The sequence below is a fragment of the Gekko japonicus genome, unplaced genomic scaffold (assembly GCF_001447785.1).
Source record: "Gekko japonicus isolate JY-2015 unplaced genomic scaffold, Gekko_japonicus_V1.1 scaffold1864, whole genome shotgun sequence".
Lineage (NCBI taxonomy): Eukaryota > Metazoa > Chordata > Lepidosauria > Squamata > Gekkonidae > Gekko > Gekko japonicus.
In genome coordinates this window covers 321,769-344,041 of record NW_015168709.1, presented here as the reverse complement: position 1 = coordinate 344,041, position 22,273 = coordinate 321,769, and the positions used below count along the sequence as shown (strand labels likewise).

Sequence of the window (22,273 nt, the reverse complement as noted above, 5' to 3'; positions counted from 1 at the left end):
AGAGACTCTTGGCAGAAATAAAACCCATCACAAAAATAAGTGGCTATATTACACAGCACCATAAAGAAGATTATAGCACAGTGCATTAGCCAGTGAGTTAGCTTGGTTCACTAGAACAATGTGCATCTTTATTAGTCTTACTACATGATCTTTATAACCACCCTCAGCTCTTTCCATTCTCTTCCTCTGGAGGGAAGAACCTAGAACTTGAACTATATCATCAGATGTTAGAAACCGGAAGAGACGGCTATAAATATGTATCCCAAACATCATCTACTGTATTTTCATGAGTTTAAAAAAAAATGTGTTCTAACTGGGGCTGGGAGCCAATCTGGACGGGAAAATGAGATATAAATGAAACAATAAATATAAATGGTAAGTCTTGAATATACTTACCCACTTGTTATGTCATCAGTCCTTATGTTCTTGCCCAGAACATCTCCATCGCTCATGTAGCCTGTAGCATCCACGGTGATGCCTTCTAAATCAATTTCATCGCCTCCTTTATCTGAGATGTCCACATGACAAACATTACTACTCCGAGATGCTAGCTGTCTTCTCAAAGGAGCTGAATACATGTAACGTCCTGATTCTGCATTGATGAACCGGCTGGCATTGGCTCTTGGGGGGTATCCATTACCCACTGATGGAGCATCACCTGCCTGCAGACGGGGACTGGACTGCCCAAGCCTCCAAGATAAGGGTGTTGGCCTTCCTGTCAAGCTGAGAATACTGCGGCCGCTTATTTCAGTGGTGACATTGGTATCAAAGGTGGTCTCCAAGGTGCTGGATAGAATGAAAGAGTGAACAGGATTATAAGAGATATTGATAACGCAGTAGATTTCAGGCAAAAAATGTTTTAAAAATACTTCATACTTTAAAGTAAATATGAAGGGATTCTCCTACTGTAGCAAATTTGTAGAGTAGGTAAAGGAGTAGTTTGAAGAAATTAGCAACAGCTTCAGGCGGGGGCACCTTGGGCATTACTTTTAAAGTGGCCTTTTTGTGAACAGTCTGTCATTATACCTAGCCATGCAGGTTTTCAAAAACATCACCTAAGTTGAGTTATAATGGCTGCGGTCACACGGAACAGTAGCCACACAAGTGAGACGGAAGACAGGCGGAGTTTCCGGGCGCGATCTCACCAGCACATCTGGGAAACGTAGCACTCCCGTGGCTCAACCGAGGCTTCCCGCTGAAACTGCGTGGCAAAAAACTAGTACCTCGGAGGTACTAGTTTCCGGAAACTGCGGGGCAAGGGCGGGCGTCTGATCGCGTTTCCGGTGGCATCCGGCGCCCGCCCATGTCCCCTTGCAAATAAAGTTTCTTTTTTCCCCAAGTTCCTGTGGATGCGCACACGCACCCAACGGAGCATGCGCATTTGTCGTGTACAGAAAAAAAGACAACCAGTTTGCCGCACCGCGCGCTTCTTCGTTGCGCGCCAGCTTGTCCTGTGATCAGCGCCTCTCCCTTCCCACGGAACCTCCACGGTACCTCCACAGGACCTCCATGGGAGGTCTGATCGAGTAACCGCGCGGTAGTTTGCCCCGGGGCAAACAGCCACACTTCCCCCCCCCCGCAGTTTCCTGCCCGTGTGACCGGGGCCAATGTACCACACCGTTTTAATGGAATAAGTTTCCTCATCTTTAGATCTGTGATGCTGTGCAGTAAAGTCAATTCAAACATAGACAGGGTTCTAGCTTGATACCATAATCAATCACTGGGGAAGAGAGAGGGTCATTGTCGACAAAATTAGCCCAAATCACCATGATTCAGCCTGTAGGAAGGGAGTACTTTAAAACATCCTTGTTCAAAAGTTAACAGTGTATACTTGATTTTTCTGTATATGTGTATGCTGAGTAATTCTCATGTTACATTCAAACACATATAGATGAACTTGAGTCTTAAACTTCACATTTATCCAGGTACTTGTCCCTGGTTTCATTTGTAAAGGGAACATGCATTGGCTGTTTCTTACAAATAGATGTATGCACACACATGCAGGGTGTACACGCTTTCACTGTAACATGTGAACCGGCTAATGAATCCACCCGCTGATATAATTAACTTAGGCCCCGATCACGGGCTGGATAACGCAGGGGGGAGGCGGGGCTTTTTGCCACAATTAGAGCCGCCATAACGCGATCCCACGTGTCGGCGGAACGCTACGGTTCCTTCCCTCCGCGCCTGCACATCAACTTGGGGCCGGAGGGAAAAGCCGCGGCTGGCACGATCACACCGAGGGACTCCGGAGGCAGCCCGAGGCAAACCAGTTGCTAGTACCTCTGAGCAGGTAGTTTTTAATCCTGCCTTTTCGGCTTGTCACGGATGCACTCCACTTCCCAGATGTTGCGGCCTTTTCAGCGGTACGCCACGGGTTTGCCACGGATGCGCTCCACCTCCCAGATGTTGCGGTGTGATCGCGCCCAGATAATCCGCCATGCACTCGTTGCTCTCCTGCGGCAAATCCTCCGTGTGAACGGGGCCTCAGTACTTGCTATTCTAATCAGTAGTGATTCATTCTCTCAGCTCTTTCCCAGACTTGCTCAGTGAGTTCTTTCAATTGAAAGTAACAGCAATTGAACCTGATACCTTCAGCATTCAAACCACGTGCTTTACCACTGGGCAGATTTATTATCCAATATATCATCATATGATATGACACATGACTATCATGTCTCTCTTGGGTAGGACTACATATGTTTCCATAGTTCTACCTTCTGTTTACAGATAGCTCCACAGCACTGCAGGCAAAGACAGCACTGCAGGCAAAGTCATAATCAAGACACAAAGGTGTGACCACAGCTGTAGCTGCTGATGGCATCCTAAGAACAAGCTCTCTCACCTCTGCCTGTCACATGCCTTTACTCACTCAGCAAAGTTAGAGCAATGGACATTTTTCAAGGCATGATCTCAGGTTATAGTAGTCAGGTGAGTAGCTTTGATGGTCTGAAGCGGCAGAACAAAGTTTGAGTCCAGCGGCACCTCTAAGACCAACAAATTTTTATTCATGGTATAAGCTTTCATGTGCACACACACTTCTTCAGATACAATGAAATGGAAATTACCAATCCATATATATATATAGGTAGAGGGTGAGCAGTAAATTGGCATACAGCATATTTGGATCCTCAAGATCTGGCAACTCCCGCCCAGTGTCAAACCTCCCGTTTATTGGTAAGGTAGTTGAGAGAGCAGTAGTGGAGCAGCTCCTGGCTTTCCTGGATGACTCCTCTATCCTGGACCCATTTCCAGTCCAGCTTCTGCCCTGGCTATGGGACAGAGACGGCTCTGGTTGCCCTCACAGACAACCAGCTATATCTGTTGATGGATGGCCAACTGGATGCTGCCCCAGAGATTCTGGCCAGAGCATTAGAAGCTGTGGCTGGTTGGTTACGACAGAGACGCTTGATACCAAATCCATCAAAGACAGAGGTCCTGTGCCTAAGTCATGGAGGGTTGAATCTAGGGATCCAGCTCCCAACCCTCACTGGGGCACTACTAACGCTGATGGTGCTGGTGAGGAGTCTGGGTGCCTCGCTTTCTATGGAGGCCCAGGACACAGCTGTTGCCAGAACAGCTTTTTTTGCCATCTTTGGGTGGTCAAGCAACTGGCTCCCCATCTCTCTCCTCTCAATCTAGTTACAGCAGTCCATGTGATGGTCACCCCCCAGGCTGGATGACTGTAACTCACTCTATGCTGGGCTGCCCTTGAGGTTGACTTGGAAACTTGGCTTGACTCGGTTCAAAATGCAGTGGTGCGTGCCCTTACAGGGGCACCTTTTAGAGCGCATATCCAACCAGTGCTCCATCACCAGCATTGGCTCCCAGTGGAGCACCGAATCCAATTCAAGATTATGGGACCTACATATGTACAGGTCTACCTCTCTCACCATGTCCCTTGAAGAGCATTACACTTATTGGAGCAACAGCTGCTGGTGGTCCCCAGTCCTAAGGATATCTGTTTAGCCTTGACCAGAGCTAGAGCCTTTTTGGCTCTGGCTCCAGCCTGGTGGAACACTCTCCCGAGTGAGATCAAGGCCCTGCAGGATCCGTTTCAGTTCCACAGGGCCTATAAAATGGAGATGTTCCACTGGGCCTTTGGTTGAGGTGACAGACGTCCTGTTATTCTGGCCTCCCCTACTCCACCCCCTTACCTGGCATGTTCAGTGACTGTTGGGGGCGAGCGCCCACTACTCGTTAATCTTGGGCATTTTTATAGACCCCTAAGAGCATGCTCCTAGGTTTATGGGCCATCTTGCTGTGATTAAGTTTGTACAATCGTAGGACATTTCTGTTGTTTTATCTGTGTTTTAATAGCTGTGAGCCACTATGTGAAACATAGTGAAGGAAATAAATATGTCAGAATTAGAGACTGATGGGCAGATGTACCCTTAATTGTGGAATGCTGAAAGTAATTAACTGAGACTCACTATGTTTCCCCCTGGAATAAAACATGAAGAGTAACCCTATAAAATAAGATTGTTATTCCCAGGGGTCATTTTGTAGAAAAAGGGCTAGGGGGACTCATTAGCATAACTCATTAGCATATGCCACACCCCCTGACATCACCAGAAGTGTGTCCTCCCCACAGCTGGCGGCGACCTCCAGCGGGCACCAGCAGGGAGCTCCAGGCCCCGCTCTCCCGCACCTCACCCGGGGGGATGGCGTCCCCCCGCGTCCCCCCCCCAAATGACCCCTGGTTATTCCCATTTGGTCCTTGAGTGTGTTAAACATCTTCATTGTGCTGTATGCTAATTTAATGCTCACCCTCTGTCTGGTAATATATGGCCTGGTAATTTCCATTTCATTGGATCTGAGGAAATGTGCTTGCACACAAAAGCTTATACCGTGAATAAAACCTTGTTGGTCTTAAAGGTGCCACTGGACTCAAAGGTACTGTTTGACTTAAGTAGTCATATGACTGTTCTTTTAAGAATAGGGCAAGTTTCTTTCAACTGCATTTGAACTGCATGAACTGCAGGTGTCACATCTTCCCCTTCCTGCGGCAGACTTCTATGCTCACTAAGATTCTGCCCCAGGAACATCATGAGGGATACATTAGAAGGGGGAAATTGGTCAAAATCATCTCCTCTTCTAAAAGCAAGGCATGCATCCAGGATCCAAAGCTGCAGTTTACAACAGTACTGCATGGTAGCACAACCCCTTGTTCAGCCGTCTTCCGCTTTAATAAACAGAAAGAAAAAAAAAGACAGGGATAACAGAGAGGGGAGGAAAAACTTTGGTCCTGGGCCACAATCTCAAAGTGGGCCTCACATTTGTACACTTATTAATTTTTGCTACTTGATAAGTTGCACAACTTGTTTTTACGCACATCATGTGTCATCATTTTTTATTGTTATCATGACTAGGGGCCTCAAAACTTGGAAGTGGCCTGGGCCTCTCTGCACTTCTGGGAGGGCATGAAAACAGAGACATGTTTTATGCAGCTTTGGACACAGTCAGTTAATAGCCTCAAGGACAGTCTTCCCCACAGCAGTGTTAACGTGCAACATTAATTTGTTGTGTAGCCAACAGCCTACAGCACTGTGGGAACAGAAAAATACTTGACTGTGCTAATTATATGCACTAATTATAATATCACAAGTGGGGGGCCATGAGACTCACAGGGGTGAGGAATTCCCTCTCCCTGCCTGCTCACTCCACTTTTGCCCAATTAACTCCTATGACAGGGGACAGCAGTGGCTCCTGTTCCTTCTCCTCGCTTGCCTGGCTATAGAGCCATCATCACAGAAGCAGCTACCTGCTCGCTCATCCACTCAGTTTGTGGTGGTGATGGAGAGGCAGTGGTGAGTGACTCCCGGTGCTTCCCCTCCACCTGCCTGACTTATACATCTCCTCTTCTTGTAAGGAAGGGCAGCCTAGCAAATCCAATTTCATTCATTAATTCGTTCATTCATACAGCAGCAGGGGCTGATCCTGGCCTCTCTAAAATGGCAGCCCAGACCTCACAATGAAGCTCATGGGATCTCATGACCATATTAATGTTACATTGGCGCTGATAAGGCAATTTTACTTGTACTCTTAGGACCTAAACTGGAAGGTACATATTGGCAATATTACTATCTCCAATATATGTAATTGCTTCTGACACAACATTTGTGGCCCCACAATTATTATTTTTTTGCGGGGGGGGGGGTGTCATTCAATTCCAGATTGGAACATTCCATTTTTGGTCCTATATCAATTGTTTACTACCTTAACAAGTGTAACAGAGGTTTTGTTGTATGTTGTATTCTGTACTATTTGATCTCTGAAGAAGGCTCCTGTGCGCCTAAACACGTCAAGTCATATATGGTTCTTTATGCATTTGTCACTTTGATTACTTTAGGAAGCTTGTATTTATTTTATATGTTTTTTTAAATAGACACACGTACTTTTGTCTATATCTATTGTTGTTTTTAACTTTTGGCCCTTTACTTGTTTTCTAAACTTCCTTTGGAGGATTTTTCTGCAAACCTGGGATCTACAGAAAAGTTATTAATGTATGCACCCGGCCCCATTCTTTAGTTGTTTCTGTCTGCATGGGGGCCAGGTTCAGAGTTAGATATATGGTTTTTGAGATACAGGCACTTAGTTAAATCTTCATCCCTACTGCAAAAATCCTGTAGGGCAGGATTTATCACTTAGTTTATCGTTATGTTGAACATTTGTAGTTTAAGACACAGAATCACCATTTCAAGATATTTTAAGTTTATCCAATAATGTGTTTTCAGCTCAGCAAGTCAAAATACGAGCTTGAATTCCACTTCTTATAACCTGGTATGCTAGTTAACTCTTACAAATGTCAAATCTCACCATGTCACATACTGATAATGTATTAGAATATAGACTACTTACTATGTTTTCATTATGAAGTTGGATTAAATATATACAGATTTTTAAATTTTCTAGCAAAAAAATCCAAGTATATTTGGACAGCATGTATCTTATGGAGGGCTAATATAGCAGTCTCCCTGCTATAGGGAGCAGTAAGAGCATTTTATGACTCTAGCCACATGCTTCTCTCAGCTCAAAAGTCTTTGGATTTTCTTTCATTGCTCAAATTTACTTCCTAGGTGCATAACATAATATGTAATTTGGCTAAAAACAGTCAAAGTGGATTCATTCAAACTGCCTGGCCCAATAATAAGCCTTCTATAGAATTTTTGGCAGCTTTGATGTTCTGCATGGAACATGACTTAATGGTCACGTAAACCTGCAAGCGGTGAATTGATCTGGGGGTCTGATTTTGATAGGAACCCAGGCATTTTATAATCACACCAGGTTGCTTTCTTGATGTGGTCACCTACTTTCCACAAAACAACCTGATATACATTTAAAACTGCAAGCTCATTAAATGCTAAAATGTAATAAACTGACTTTTTCGAGTGTGTGTTAATATCCCTGAAATTTTCCTGGTCATTCCTAACAGCTGCTTTTCTTTTAAAAATCATACCTGTGTATATTACTAATAAAATTATAAGACTCTGTTTGTCCAAAGAGTAGGTAGGAATTCAAGTTATGTGCCTTATCAAATAGGTCAAACACAGTTCATCTGGTTGTTTAAACACACAATTATAGATTTGTTTAAAATGCATTGAAGTCTCTCATGAGGAAACCTAAGCAGCATTTTCAGGGGTAACCTTTGCACATCTCTATTCAAGCACCACCTAAAGCATTTAACAGGCACTGCTCTGGCTCCAGGCTTCAACAGAGTTTTCTCTCTCTGGTTCTTTCCACTACTAAAGTTATTCTTCATCAGTCTTGGTAATAGTTGGTTAGAATCTGAGCTTTCAGATAAAAAAAAGAATAAAGCACAATACACACTTTGTCAACTTAATGTCCATCATATCACTCTTAATCATTTCTCGGAAGCAAACAGAGTTGAAGTCAAGGACGGGCAACACAAAGTCCCATTGCTGTATGAATGGAGAAACAATTCATGCCACTACCTGTGAGAGACCTGGGTTCCCCGTAAGCTAGACATGGTTTCCTCTAAGTTTTGCCGGAGATCAGCAATATTCTTGACAGTTCGCAGTCTCCGGGTTTCTGGATCTTCCCCTATGGAAGAACGTAAGTTTAGACAAAAACATAAACTATATATTATTACCAATCAAAAGAGTTGTACAGCCACCCCTCATTGTGGTTCCAAGTCCAATGTAATTTCCTGCTTTTACATTATTTAATACCCTCTCATGCTGAATTCAGTTTATTACTAGACGTTGCCTAGTGTAGCTCTGTCTACAGTGAGGCACAGTATTATAGTATTAACTTCACTGCCATGAGCTTCCCTTGTACTAGCCTTTAGGTAGTAAAATATTATTCTCATTGATTATTTATGTTTTTGTTTCCTTGTCATGTTATTAGCATGGAAATGTTTTGTAATGGAGAATGCCTGGGCCAATATCCATTTGATAAGATCTGCAAGTTTGTATTTGGTTTTTATTCCTGCCTTTTGCTCTTTTTGAACAGCTGAGTTTCACTGCTCCCTGAAGAAGAGACTTCCCATGAAATGAAATCATTTTTATTGACAGTCTGATGACAAAAACATACTCACAGACATAAGCTAGCTCTCCACAGTCATAATGGGTTTTAAATTCCAATACATGATCATCAAGAAAGAGTTAACCATAAAGAGGCATCTGTGTTTTCTGATAGTACACTATTTAAAATCTATGAACACACTTGCAAACTGAGAAGGCAGCAATATTATGCTAGAACCAGCACAGAATCTGCAATGTGAGACTTGCTGTGCCATCCTAAGCAGAGTTACACCCTTTTATCCCCACTGAAGTCAACAGACTAAGGGACAAAGTACATGATATGTTTTTTGGCATTGCACTTTCCCCACAGCCAAACAACAGCTGCAGAGAATGTGGTTTTAAAAACCAGCAGGAGCCGAATAGGCTCAGAACTGCTGCAGTGGGGAAGGAGGGTCTCTTACCTCCTCATACATAATTCCCCCAAGCCAAACCAGAGAGCTGGGGGGGAGGGGGAGGGGAGAGAATTTCCTCCATTTTGGAGCTGCATATGCATGGTACTGCTGGGACTCAAAATATATTTATCTTTACTGACCACAGGTCTCCTTGTTCTTGAAAAATGTGTAACTGTTCCCTCACTTTTATAATAAAAATTGTTGGCAAAGAATCTTACTTCCCCCACATCTTGGGTTTTTTATCTACATATATGTTGTATAATATTTGAGCTTTGTATTAAATTTCTTAATTTTTTTAAATAACAAACCTACAATTCTTCCAAATTAGAAAAGGTAAAATTGTCACAAATCATATAAGGATCACAGGTCAAAAGTGAAAAATCATTTTAGGTGGTCATTGACCTAGGTAAGATTTAGTCTTTAATATGTAATGTCATTCAGTCTGATAAAGCTATCAAAGGATGAAGCGCTAGAACTCACAGTACAGTAGTTAAACTGAGGATGTCATTGGAAGGAGAACTGGGGGTACAACATGTCCTGTCCTAGTTTGCCCAAGAAGCCAGGCAGTACAACTACCTCTTTTTTCTCATATTAAAATGAGAGCACTATATACCTTTCACTTCTGGATATATGCCGATGTATGTTTCTATATGTACAGCTGAGTACTTGCAAGTAAAAACATGTTAGCAGTAGTTCCAAAAGTAGTGTACATACTCTAGATAGCTAATCTCCTAATCTAAACAATCCACTCTATCCAAAGTGTGGAATGAGTACCTACAGATGAAAAAAATGCATGTCAACTCCCTTATTAATAACAAATGAAGTAAGCTAAAACAGGGGGAAAAATTAAATACCCAGACTTCCATCTTTCTTGCCTCCACAGGCAAGCCAAAATAAAAGCTAAGACTTTGGGGAAACACTATGGGGAGAGTGTTGAACAGCCAGGAAGTAGCCACTGATAATTTCTCTGTGTAACAGCTGTCTTGCCAAAGCACCAAAAGAGCTGTTGTTGATTGATTTTGAATTCATGATGGAACATGAGAATGAAGCTAATCTCTAAAGCGTGCCAGGCACAAGCTTTTTAAGGCCGGATAGGTCAAAACCAACCTGAGTAGGTGCTAGGAAAACTGTCTATATTCAAAATGTGTGTGAAGACATCATATTTCTTGTAGAGTCCACCAGTAAAACGTATCTATTTATAAAGGCACATGTAGACAGAACTTATTCTTAGCTTTCTTCCAAAATGAACCTAAGTCACTTTCATCATATATGTAAAGTAAAGGTAAAGGTTCCCTTGCTCGAAAGCCAGTTGAATCCGACTCTAGGGTTGCGGTGCTCATCTCCGTTTCCAAGCCAAAGAGCCAGCGCTGTCCGAAGACTTTTCCGTGGTCATGTGGCTGGCATGACTAAACACCAAGGCGCACTGAAGTGGTACCTATTTATCTACTTGCAATTTCTTGTTTTCGAACGGCTAGGTTGGAAGGAGCTGGAACTAGGGACGGGAGCTCACTCTGTCATGCGGCACACTCGGGTCTCGAACTGCTGAACTACCGACCTTCCACAGCCTGCAGTTCAGCGTCTTAACCACTTGAGCCACCGCAGCTCCATCATATACGTACCAGTTTGCATAAGGTGACAGACAGTGCAAGCTTAAACATAGTTACTTCCTGTGAAGACCAGTGAAATTATACTTGTCTTATGCCTCTATTTAGGATTGCACTGTCAGTCAGCAAAAGGGGACAGGTTATACACCAGAAACCCAAGTATTTCTTATAACAGAAACCATGCTGTGAGGCAAGGAATACTTAAGCGATTTTATTCTCATTTGCCGAAGCTGTAGGAAGCTGTGATTTGTTCCCACAACTATGGAATTACATTAATTAAAATATGTTCTTTTTAAACACAGCAGCATACACCTTTTTACAAATATTTTATAATTAACTAATTTCAGAGTTTGAATATTCATGACACATATTGCCAATTTTGATTTTGATTCTGATCAGAAAACCTTTGTGTGACACTGATTAATGTAGAAAAATCAAAACATTCAAAACTCTAACTTTAAATATGTGAAAGATCACCATACGTAAATGAATAGGGGTCAGCCAATGAGTAAATTAATGCCCCAGATTCAAAGATCTTAACATCTTTTCTAAAATTCCTAATTCAGGCTGAATAAAACCCAGAAATCTAAAAAATTATGAAATGAAAATGAGATTCGGTGAATGTATGTTGTCATTTCCCAAAACTTCAACATAAACAGAAATGTTTGCCTGTGCCATTATGCTTTTGAAAAGCTGACAAAACCCTTTAAACAAACAGCAGCCAATGCACAACATAATGCTTGGTTCTTTAGGCCACATCCTGTAAGATTCTGAGCATTCTGAAGGTGCTCAGTAACTGTCTGGCTTGAGTTACCAAAATGAAGCCCAAGAAGAAACAGACATTAAAAACCCCTTCCATCGCAGAGGAGAGAGTGGCAGAGACTTCATTTAGCCCTGTCTTTATTCTTTTGCAGCAGGTTAAGAGAACTACCAAATTCACTGTCTTTTGAGTCCTACCTGAAAGATCTTCTAGAATAGGCTGACTCGTTTTTGTGTATGGAGCAGAATCCATGCTCATGCTCACCCCTCCAATGCTGGGCTCGGCCGTTACATTTCCTTCATTGTCTGTCTGCGATCTAAAATGCAAAACGGAGACACAGAAAGAGAGATGTAATCATTCATTACACCAAAAAGAATTCCAGCACCAGGACTTGCCATCTCACATTGTGCCCTCTCCCCAGGATACGCCAGCAGACTGACTTTACATAATTCATTAGTCCCATGTTGAGCTATGTCCTAGAAATGGAAACAAGCAATGAACTGTAAAAAAAAAAATTACCGTCAAATACAGGCTTCTCAGGCCCTTGTACAAGCCTTTAAGATACCTTGAGTTTTATGTCAAGTCTTCATTCTGGCCAACAACCTGTACTGGTGGCTCAGGGTCCAAGAATCATTGACGACAACAGAATTCAGGTTAAGGAACCTAATGCAGACTGTTTGTGTCAAGTTGTCATCAATTTGCTTCACTGTTATACCTGTATCTTGCCCCTCCTTCAAGGAATTCAAAGTGGTATTTTAGCCTCACAACAAGTGGTGAGACACTTGAGGCCAAGGCCACCCAAAGACCTTCAGAGTCTTGTTTCTCTGAATTGTATTTTATTTGTTTAAATTGGTTGTTTATTTAAATTGCACTTAGGTAACACACACAGATACACCTTTCTAAGCCCTCTTTGGGTCCCTGTCAAGGAGAAAAGTTGGAGGCTAAATGGCCTAAACAAACAAACAAACAAATCAGGGCAGCCCTTCAGTAGCTGTGGTTCAGAACACTGCAGACCTTTATCTCCCCCTGTACGGACTGCAGTGCAAACCAGTCCCTCCTTGTGAGTGCCCATTTGAGGGTTTATGCCATTCCTCTAGTATGCTATTGCAGCACTAGCTATGTACAAATGACATATAGGGTTAGAAGGCCAATGAGCATAGAGAGAGATGAAAACTGACCATGCTGGACTAGCCAGTAGCTTGTGACTCAGCACACTGGGCCCATCCCCCATCTACACACATTAGAGTCACGTGGGCTCAGTGCCTTTGCAAACACAAACATTCAGCCCTATGAATGGGAATGCTGCTTTTAGAAGGTTTTCAGTTGCACAGACTTATGGACCTTAAGGCTTAGGCTGCTTTTAAAAACAAATTCAAACCAGTCAATGTCGTTTCATTCCCCCACAGGATGAACAGAAGAGCCTGAATATTTAGAAAGAGGCGTGCTTTAAAAAGTTACTCGTACCTGTACATGAACGGTGCTACGGTGGCAGTGTTTGGGTGGCTGTATTGCTGTTGTGGATGAGGTAGCTGAACACTCACAGTATTGCTTCCTGTGGTCTGTGTGGTACTTGTTGGCCCACTGACAGCCTGGATGCTACTGCTGGTAGTCAGAGCAGGCACCCCTACCACCCCTTTCCCTTCAGAGGAGGCCAAGCTTGATGTCGAACTGGAATTCCGGCTGTCTAGCTGAGACTTCTGTTGAGAAGGGCCCGAAGCAGGCTTCCCACCGCGGCTTCTCTCGCCTTCCTTAGCAGAACAACTGGGGGCACTTGAGGATTTCCCTGTGGTGTTTTTCATTCCTGGTTTTGGTATTCCACTTTGTGAAGGAGCAGCAGCCTCCTTCTTGGCACTATTCAGCTTCCCACCTTTAGGGATAAAGCTTGCGATCTTGGAGGACTTTTTTGGCATCTCTGTTGTGGCTGGTAGGGTGTGCTCTTCTTTCGGCTCCTCTTTGACCTCTGTTTTCTCAGCTACTGAGGTTCTCTTTGCAGTGTCTTTGTTTTTTTCCTTTTCTTTATCCTTCTGTTTCTCTTTCTCACCGCCCTTTGGGGAACTCTTCTTATTGGTCAGTGCCCGGCTAAAAGTTCTTTGTGCAATTCCCTTGAGTGCAATTTTGGGACTATTAGACGTTTGTCCCGGGTTGCTCACATTCCGATTTGCAGCATCCATCCCTTCGCTTTCTTCAAAGCTAGGAAGGATCTCCAGTCTTTCGCAACTAGTGTCTCGGGACCCCGGACATTCAAGGGATGACCCTCCTGCTTTGGAGACACCTTTTGTGTTAAAGAGTTTCAGTTTCTCAAGCATGGATTTCTGGCCATTGGGAGTCGTCTTCACCATCTCTGGAGGGGGTTTCGGAGACTCTGGAACCGGCTGCTTTACTGATAATATGGAAGACGTGGCAGTGTGCTTAGCACTGAGGGATTTACTGCGCCAGGGCTTAACAGCAGTGCCGGGCTGAGGGATGGCGGAAGAGATATTGCAACCAGCGGCATTGTTGCTACTGCTGCTTTGAACTGAAGGTGATGCATTTTCATTCATTCCCGTGGACTGAGAGGCCGAATTGTCTGTTGGCTCTGGGGGGGGGGGGAAAGGGACAAGAGATCTGATGTTTTGGTTTTGCCTTCCGAAAATAACCAGTTTGCTTTTCTAGTAAAAGAAGGTGGTGCTTAGTAGCAGCAACAATATTTAGGTAACATTTCATATTAACTATGACATTTCAAACAAGATTACCAAAAGCAAAAGCTGTTCAGGCTTTCCCTTTTTTAAATATAAACCCGCGGGCAGGGACCATCTGTTTCTTATCGTTAGACATCGCCTAGTCAACTTTTAGGCTCTTACCAAATAATAAATATATATGTCTTTTCGAACCTAACAACCACCACATAAAAAGAAATGCACAAACAAAAATGCTCAGTCAGGATCAGATAAGTATTATTTAGAATAGTTTTTTGGAACATAAAAACTTTTCAACCCAAGCAGTCCTCTTTACACAGAACAAAATTATTTCTTCTAAAGCTTGCTTTTGGGAAGATCCCCAAAAGTAACATGAAGCAAAAAAAAAAAGGTAAAAAAAAAGAAAAAAGGGGGGGGGGGAGAGAGAAAATAAAACCAAAATCCTTCAGATAACAGCATATTCAGCTGAAGATTCCAGTTCAAAACTGACTCATAGCCAATCCATAAAATTTAAGCTGATCATATCTTCCCTCAGGCAGCAATCACAAATGCTACATCTCATAGTGGAAACTAGAATGAATAAGATGAGCTCCCTGAAAATGCTTCCTGGGTGAGCCCAGCTCTTTCATTAATGTCATTTTGCTTGCATGTTTCCAGAGAACGGAGCTCAGCGTCAAAAGAGAGTTTAAGAATCAAACTCGCTTACTCACCTAGTGAGGGCAACTGGCTTTGCTAAAAGTCAGTCCTTGCAAAGTTTCTCTCGTGGAGACGTTACATCCCAATTACCGCAAGCATTTCTTCTGTTACTCCGCTCATGTTTCCAATTAACGTTTGTCATCTCTGACTGTTAGCCTGCCCAGCAGCTTGCTGGGGATTAACGGCTTTTTACCTGCAGTTCCCTGTCCTCTAGCAAGAAATGGCATACAGAGCTTCTTGTTTTTAAAACTTAAAAATAAACAGCGACTCGGAGCAAGCCGTTTGGAACAGGGCTGTGAATGCAGTTCTGTGAATCACAAACTGCTGCAGCCACACAGAGGCTGTTTTACTTCACTTTTGGCTGCTTGCTGAAGATACGGCTCTGTTAACCTCACTCGTGTGATCCATACCAGACCGCCTCAAATTTCCAAGCACTCCCATCTTCCTTGCTTAGCAGAGATTTTAGTTTCTCTTGTAATAAAGCCCATAGTCATTTCACACTCTTATGTCCTAACTGTAATAGCAGATGCCAACAGTTGTTTTATAGCAAGTAGGCACTGCTACGGAGGGAATATTTCCAGAATGCTGGGTTATTAAGCTCAAAGTGTTACACCAGGAGACAGAGTAAGGTCTGTCTGAATTCTCCAATTGTATCCAGCTTTATATGAGCTGATCAATAACTCTGCATTTTGCCTAGTGCCAAGTAACACCCAAACAACTCCTCTCTCCTCTGCAAGTTGGTATGAGAGCCTCCTCAGCTCTTGAATATTCAACCAGTCTGTCTTCCTGCTCCTCAGATCTTTAAGATGTTTCTGTCATTACTGGAAAAGATAGATGCCTTGTTTCCAGTGTGTTGACTGTGTCTGTTCTGTAATGCAGGTCTGCAAATGACTACTCATTTGGTGATTGTAGTGATTAAGATTCACCTTCAGGTGGCCTTATTATCTTTCAGGCCCAAATGAACAACAAGGTTGGATCCCATAACTCCCTTCCACAAATGATGACTCTTGCTCCTGCGGAACTGGAGCTTAGCAGAAAGAAAGTGTAGCATCTGCCCTCTTGCGAGAGCAGGCTACTAATGTGAACTTCGTGTCTTCTTACTTCCCAAGTTTTGAACACCTCAAATTCTTCTCTGTCCTTCCCTCCCTTTATTTAAGCTGTTAAGGAACTTGCCAATTCTAACGTTCAAATATCCCTGAAATTTCCCCCTTTTTCCCTACTGTAGACACATAGGTTCTCTTATTCATTATTTGTTTGACTATTATTTCTCTTATTTCCAGGGGTCATTTCGTAGAAAAAGAGGTGCAGGAGCTCATTAGCATAACCTGTTCGCATAACTTATTTGCATATGCCACACCCCTTGACATCACCAGAAGTGTGTCAGAAGGCAACACCCACCACTCAGGCTCCACTGGACTGTTTTGGATTGCTAGCTATTGGGGGGGGGGGCCATGCAGATTTGTCCTCGCAGAAGAGGGAGAGCTTGTACCTGAATAATACTTGGTCTTAAAGGTGCCACTGGACTGCTTTGGACTGGGGGGCTGGGGGGGCCCTCTGCAGCTTACCTGGCTGCTTCTTGCTCTGACTGAGGGCTGCTGGGAGCAGGGGGTGGGGCTTGTTGCATGTGCCCGCCCCCTGGGCTCTTTACTGCCGGAGCTCCGCTCCTGTGCGCTCCTGCTCTTTCCTATCCCTGCTGATTTCCTATACTTCCTTATTTCATTCTGATGTATGCTTCCCATTTGTTTTCCCCACCACCACTTTTATTGATTTTCTCTTTCCTTACAATCCTTTCATTAGCTTCTTTTATCTTATCAGATCCCCTTTAAACTTCCAGCTTTTGTTCATTTGTTTATTCAATACATTGTATCAACCCTTCTTTCTCTTTATTTCTGTCATCTTTACTCTGCTTTCTCTTCTCAACTAACCCTTGAGTTACTACTTCTATTTCATGCCTCATTCTCTCTCTCACACTGCACCTTTTCTCTCAAACTTCCTTCCTTCTGGCTGTTTGTAGACGTCTCTTTTCCCATCAAGCCTTTGACCTCTACTCTCCCCCCCTCCTCCTTTTCCTTCTTTGATGTGTCTTTCCATTGCTTATGAATGTTGTCTTTTTTTACTGTAAGCCTAAACATGGCTTATTCTTTTTTAATGCAATCACTGTACAAAGCCTAGTTCCAAAGGTGCTTATAATAATGAATACTATTACTACAATTGTTATCAACATCATCTATCATAGACTGCAGGCATCTGGACCTATATATTTTGTTCTTGTTTCATAGTAGCAGTATTAGAGGGAGGGAAAATAGAACCAGATATACAGAGTGAAAGGTAAATGCCTGCGTACAATTGGAGTATACAACTTTCCAAAACACTGCATTACCTTGGCTTCAGTAATAGTGACAGGAAAGTCTCTGAATATGCAAAGTGGTAGAATTGTTAACTTTATGAGAAAGAGATTAAGTGAAGGACCAATAGATGGGAAGAACAGTTGCATTTACATTTTGTGGTGAGCTATCCACCTTGTCTGACTTACTTGAAACCTCACTTCAACTCTCCCATTCCATGTGCATTTACACTGACATCTTAGAGTCAAACTAAATGGTACACACTAATGCATGTAGTATTAAAGGCATTTTGTAAAAATAAACAGCTATTTTCAGAGGAATTTCTCCGTTCCAACCCCAGCTCCCAGTGGAATTCCAAATGTAGACAATTTTGAAGGTATCTAAAATGGAGAAACACTTCAAGGTGCCCCTTTTTGCCACTTACCCAATCACTCATCCAGAAGTAGCTCCTCCCCCATACATAGGTGTGTCGATCCCCCTTGGATAACTGTCTGGTAATCAGTCCAGAACCCTGACCTAGATAGCTAAGCTTAGCTTGATTGCTCCAATCTTGGAAGCTAAGTAACGTTGTTCCTAGTTAGCACTTGGATGGGAGACTATAAGGAAGTCCAGGGTTGCTATGCAGAGGCAGGCAATGGCAAACCAACTCTGCCTGTCTCTTGCTTTGAAAGCCATCAGTTGGCTGCAAGTTGACAGCACTTTCTACTGCCGGTCAGGCCACCCCTCTTTAGCCAACTACTTCCTCATTTGTTGCCAGCTGTCCTTTCTCAGTGCCCCAGAATCTTTTTTTATAAATCAGACATGTACATGCCAATTAAAAAAAACCAAATGATCCATGCACAGATGGCATATCAGCAGCAATACTATCTGCATCAGACCACCCCTTTGCTATTGCCACTTTAGGCAGTTATCACAGTCATCAATGAGAACCCAAACATTATTCATCTCATGACCCTTAACTTGTTATATTTGTGAATAACTTCTAACATTCATCATAAGCAAACTTTCTCATAAGAGGGGTTACTTTTATGTGTCCATTATTATTATTTTTTGTTTCTTCCTGGTACATACAGCTGGATTGGGGAATACTAGACTGAAGATTTGCTCAGTCCCCCATCTACATTTGATGAGAGGACTGTACCATTTAGATTCCTGTGTGTCTGAGTCAATTCTGATTTACCAGCCTTTCTTCAACTTACAGCTAAATATTTTTGGTTCTGTTTCAGTGGTATGTTTTGATATACTTCCATTGCAATTCTTGTGCAGAGCTACTCCAGTCTCATCCCACTGATTTCAGTGAGACTTAGACTGGCTTCCACTGTCTATCTTCTAAAGAAGCTTCATTTGACATATCACAGAATTTTGTCCACTGAACACAACTAATTTGTAATGAGTTAATCAATTCCCATCTGTTCCCTTCCCTGAGGCAGTTTTCTTTTCTGCAGGAACATGTGCTGACTTTAACGGACAGCGTGAAATATGCTCACATTCAAAATATAGTCAGGCTAAAAGACAAAAAAAACCTCTTTTTTCCGTTCAAAGGCCAGTGCTGGACTTGGAGTTTATTTTACTCCAGTGTTTCTTTTACAAAGATGTTGGTGGTCCTGTTTGAATGCCAATATACACTGTAGTATACTTAGATTGGATTTCATCAGCTCCTATAATGTCTTGACAGTGAACGCAAGCCTAGCCACTTACAATGAGAAGATGCTTATGGTTTAAATTTTTCAGTGAAATGTTTGAGACCATGCAGTATAATAAGTGCCGGAGAAAATATATGCAATTTCCCATCATTTGTCAAGTTAAGCCTAAACACAAGCTGATCTCTTACGGTTACCATGATCTGTATAACTCTGCTAGAAATAACCAAAAAATGGTTCTCAATATAACTGAAAATAGATCAAGGCATAATCACTATGAGTAGCCAAAAAGAAGCACATAAACATCACAGATTTTCATAAGGAAAATATAGGTAAATGGTGCCTTGCATTCACAGATGTAGGAAAACACATAAACTAAAGGAAAAACAGTGAAAAGTTTTCACTGTACTTGGGTTTAAGGTGGAAGAAAAAGCAACAATACAATCCTCAGCTATGTTTTTGAGTAACAGGTCTGTATTTTAGACCATGATTAGAATAAAATTTAGTCAGTTTAACACTCTTTGATTAATTTTAATTCCTGGTCTGTTTTGGCATGAGGGAAAAAAGTCAACCCACACCAGTTCCATTCTGAAGAGAATGAAAACTGTAGCCCAAATTCAGAACACATCACATTTTACTTAAAATACAGAAATGATCTTTAACACAATATTTACATTTTAGTCTTCAAAAATCAATCTGTATAGAGAGGAAAGTGACTAAATTATATACAGCAGGCATTTGTGTTGACACTGAAAAGAATATCATGTATTTCAGGAGAGACTGGGTATTCCTGAAGAGAAGCAGAATTAGGAGCGCTAGTTAAACTCAGAATCCTACCAGTGTTCCACAGATAACACTTGAAAGTCACAAATAGAAGTGTAGTAGAATTTGAATGAAGCATGTGATTCCCAGATTTACTCACAAAGTTTCTAACAGGGTGGCTATAACTTTCATGGAATGCTAAAATATTCCAATACAAAACAAAGTAAGTCACATGTATTTACAGGTGGCTGGGGCATGATGTAATTTTGCATCATCTGCAAACACTGCACCTCAGGCCAGGACTGACTAGGGCTGCCAAGTGGCAGCGGGGGATCTGCGAGTTTTTACCGGAGCTCTGCCGCGGGGACAGCGACACACGTTGCACCCGCCATCGCCAGGATGTGACGCTACGTGTCGCTCTGGCAACAGGGGTCCCGTTGCCAGAGCGACGCGTAGCGTCACATCCTGGTGACGGCGGGTGCAACGTGTGTCGCCATCCCCGCGGCAGAGCTCCGGTAAAAACTCGCAGATCCCCCGCTGCCACTTGGCAGCCCTAGGTCTGACTTCAGATAATTTAAAAACATATTAAATAGCACTTGTTCCAATACAGATCACTAGGGGACCCCCGCTCTCTATTCGCTTTATTCCCTCCACTGCAAGAGCTGGCTGTTTATTCCTGCCATTATGTTCTTTAATCAGTTACCCATCAATTAGAAGACCTGTCTGCTTGTTCTGTGATTGGGTATTCAGGACCCTTTAAATGACATAGGAGATCTGTTATCAAGATCTCCTGCAGGTTGGGGGGGGTATATAAAACAGCTTTCAGGTGCTGCTAATTTGATCAGGAAAGTGGCACTCTAGAATGAGATGTTAAACTAAATCTAAATTTGCCCCCAAAGCTGATATTAGTTTCTCATAAGTACAACATCAGAACGATAGCAAGGGGTCATAGCTTAGTAGGGTAGCCATTTAACGGGGGGGGGGGGGCTTGATCTGGTCTGATTAATTTTTTTTTGTAAGAGATTTGCTATGCTAGGGTTGCCAATTCCGGACTGGGAAATTCCTGGAGATTTGGCAGCAGAGTCTGGGGAGGGACCTTGGTAGGATATAATATCATAGATTTCACCCTCCAAAGCAGCCATTCTCTCCAGGAGAACTGATCTCTGCAGTCTGGAAATCAGTTGTAATTCTGGGAGATCTCTGGCCCCCATCTGGAGGCTGGCCAACCCTATGCTGTCCAGAAAAAATATATGTTAAGCCTCTAACATCCGCTTAAAAAGATAGCTACTGAGGATCATCCAAAAGTGTGAATTGCTGTCTCATACCAGTGCAAGACAAAGAATTGTTGAAACCAGAACTGGCACTAAACTGGATGATGGAATCAATGTCCTCGCATGGGACTACTGGGTTCATGTATTCATCACCTGATTACTGTACCTAGAGGGGGAGCAGGATCAAGTGCACCACACTCATGACCAAGTATGCTGGCACTGCAGCTCAGGCCTTTCCCTAAATGTATGCACAGTACCCAATCCATGTTCAAAATTTGCACAGTGGAGGAGCCATTCAGCAAATCTACTGATTTCACAATATCCCCAATCATATATGTATATGTGGAATTTCTATGTGTGTAGACACTGTGCCTCTGTTTAGGCAAATTCATGTAGGAAAGGGTGGGCCAGCGCACGCAGTTTCTCTCTCTACAGTGCTGCCCTGTACAATCCATGAAATATTATAGTGTTTGCATCTCTACTATGCATGCGCAGGAGGCCCATGATGGTGGTGGGCCATGGGAAACTGACTCTTTTGCCCACTGGATATAGCAGTCATGGTTCAAAACCACATACCAATCAGTGTGATCATGTAGACAGTTTTTGTGCCCAAAAGCTGCCACCAGGAATGCATGGTGCTCTCACAAAAATTCTCCAAGTAAATCTGGTGGTCCTGAGGCTAGCAAATGGTTCCATGTGCGGCAAAGACGTATAGAGCCAGAGGAACAACTCAATTGGCTCCTGAGCAATGAGCCACTCAGAATGAAGACCTAGGCCAGAATCAGCTGCTCTAGAAGGCCAGATGGGATCCTGTTGACTTTGTCGTTGTCCAATTGTCCTGGCGGCAGGCAGTGGGTGGGAGAGAGCCATCCGGGAGTGTGGGGGGCCCAGGCGATGTTGCTGCATGCGAGGAAGTTATGTGAGGAAGGCACAATGATGTCACACGGAAGGGACATCATCACTCCAGGGATGTTGTGTGTCAATGCTCTAACTTTTTGGCCAAAACTCTATGGTTACCATAGATTTGGGCAAAATGCTAGAGCATCAACGCCCCTGACATGATGACATCACTTCTGTATGGCATCATTGCACCAGCCATGTTGATGCACGATAGGCCTCATTGTGGGTGGGGCCCCCGCCAGCCAGCTGGCAGGTGGTGGATTGGAGCTCCGAAGATCGAAGGATTCCCTGGCTGGACCAGGGGTCTGGCAACCCTACTGTTACTTGATTCCTGCTGGTCTGGAAGGAGTTACATCAATTACTAGAGGTTCCAGCTACAGCTACACTGCAGCAAAACTGAGATCAGGCCAGCAGTTCCTGCCCCTTGCAGGCTGTCACATGGTGCAGGAAAGTGAAGCCACCAGGCTCTGCTGCTAGAGTCCCTGCTCAAGACATTGGCACGTTATATAATTAGGCCCCTTTTGATTGCTACAGCTCTAGTCAGAGCTGTCATGGCACAGCCATGTTTTTCTGGAGATCCCTGGCTTGAAAAATATATGGCTGTCCTCAACCAGAACCAGGGCCTTTTTGGCCCTTGCTCTAAGCTGGTGGAAATTTCTGCCAAAGGACATCCATGACCTCC

At 43.2% G+C, this 22,273-nt stretch overlaps 1 protein-coding gene across 1 annotated transcript in view; it reads right to left on the bottom strand.

Moving 5' to 3' along the window:
* Nucleotides 1–396: 396 nt before the first annotated feature.
* Nucleotides 397–22,273, bottom strand: part of LOC107114103 (neuron navigator 2-like) — a gene marked incomplete at its 3' end in the record, with an annotated part of 109,603 nt that continues 87,726 nt past the window's right edge. Inside the window, exons 9-12 of the mRNA XM_015415536.1 lie at nt 12,767–13,877; nt 11,500–11,618; nt 7,956–8,064; nt 397–786 (exon numbers count right to left, since the gene is read on the bottom strand). Coding sequence (XP_015271022.1) covers nt 397–786; nt 7,956–8,064; nt 11,500–11,618; nt 12,767–13,877 — 1,729 coding nt within the window. The remainder of the gene's footprint in view (nt 787–7,955; nt 8,065–11,499; nt 11,619–12,766; nt 13,878–22,273) is intronic.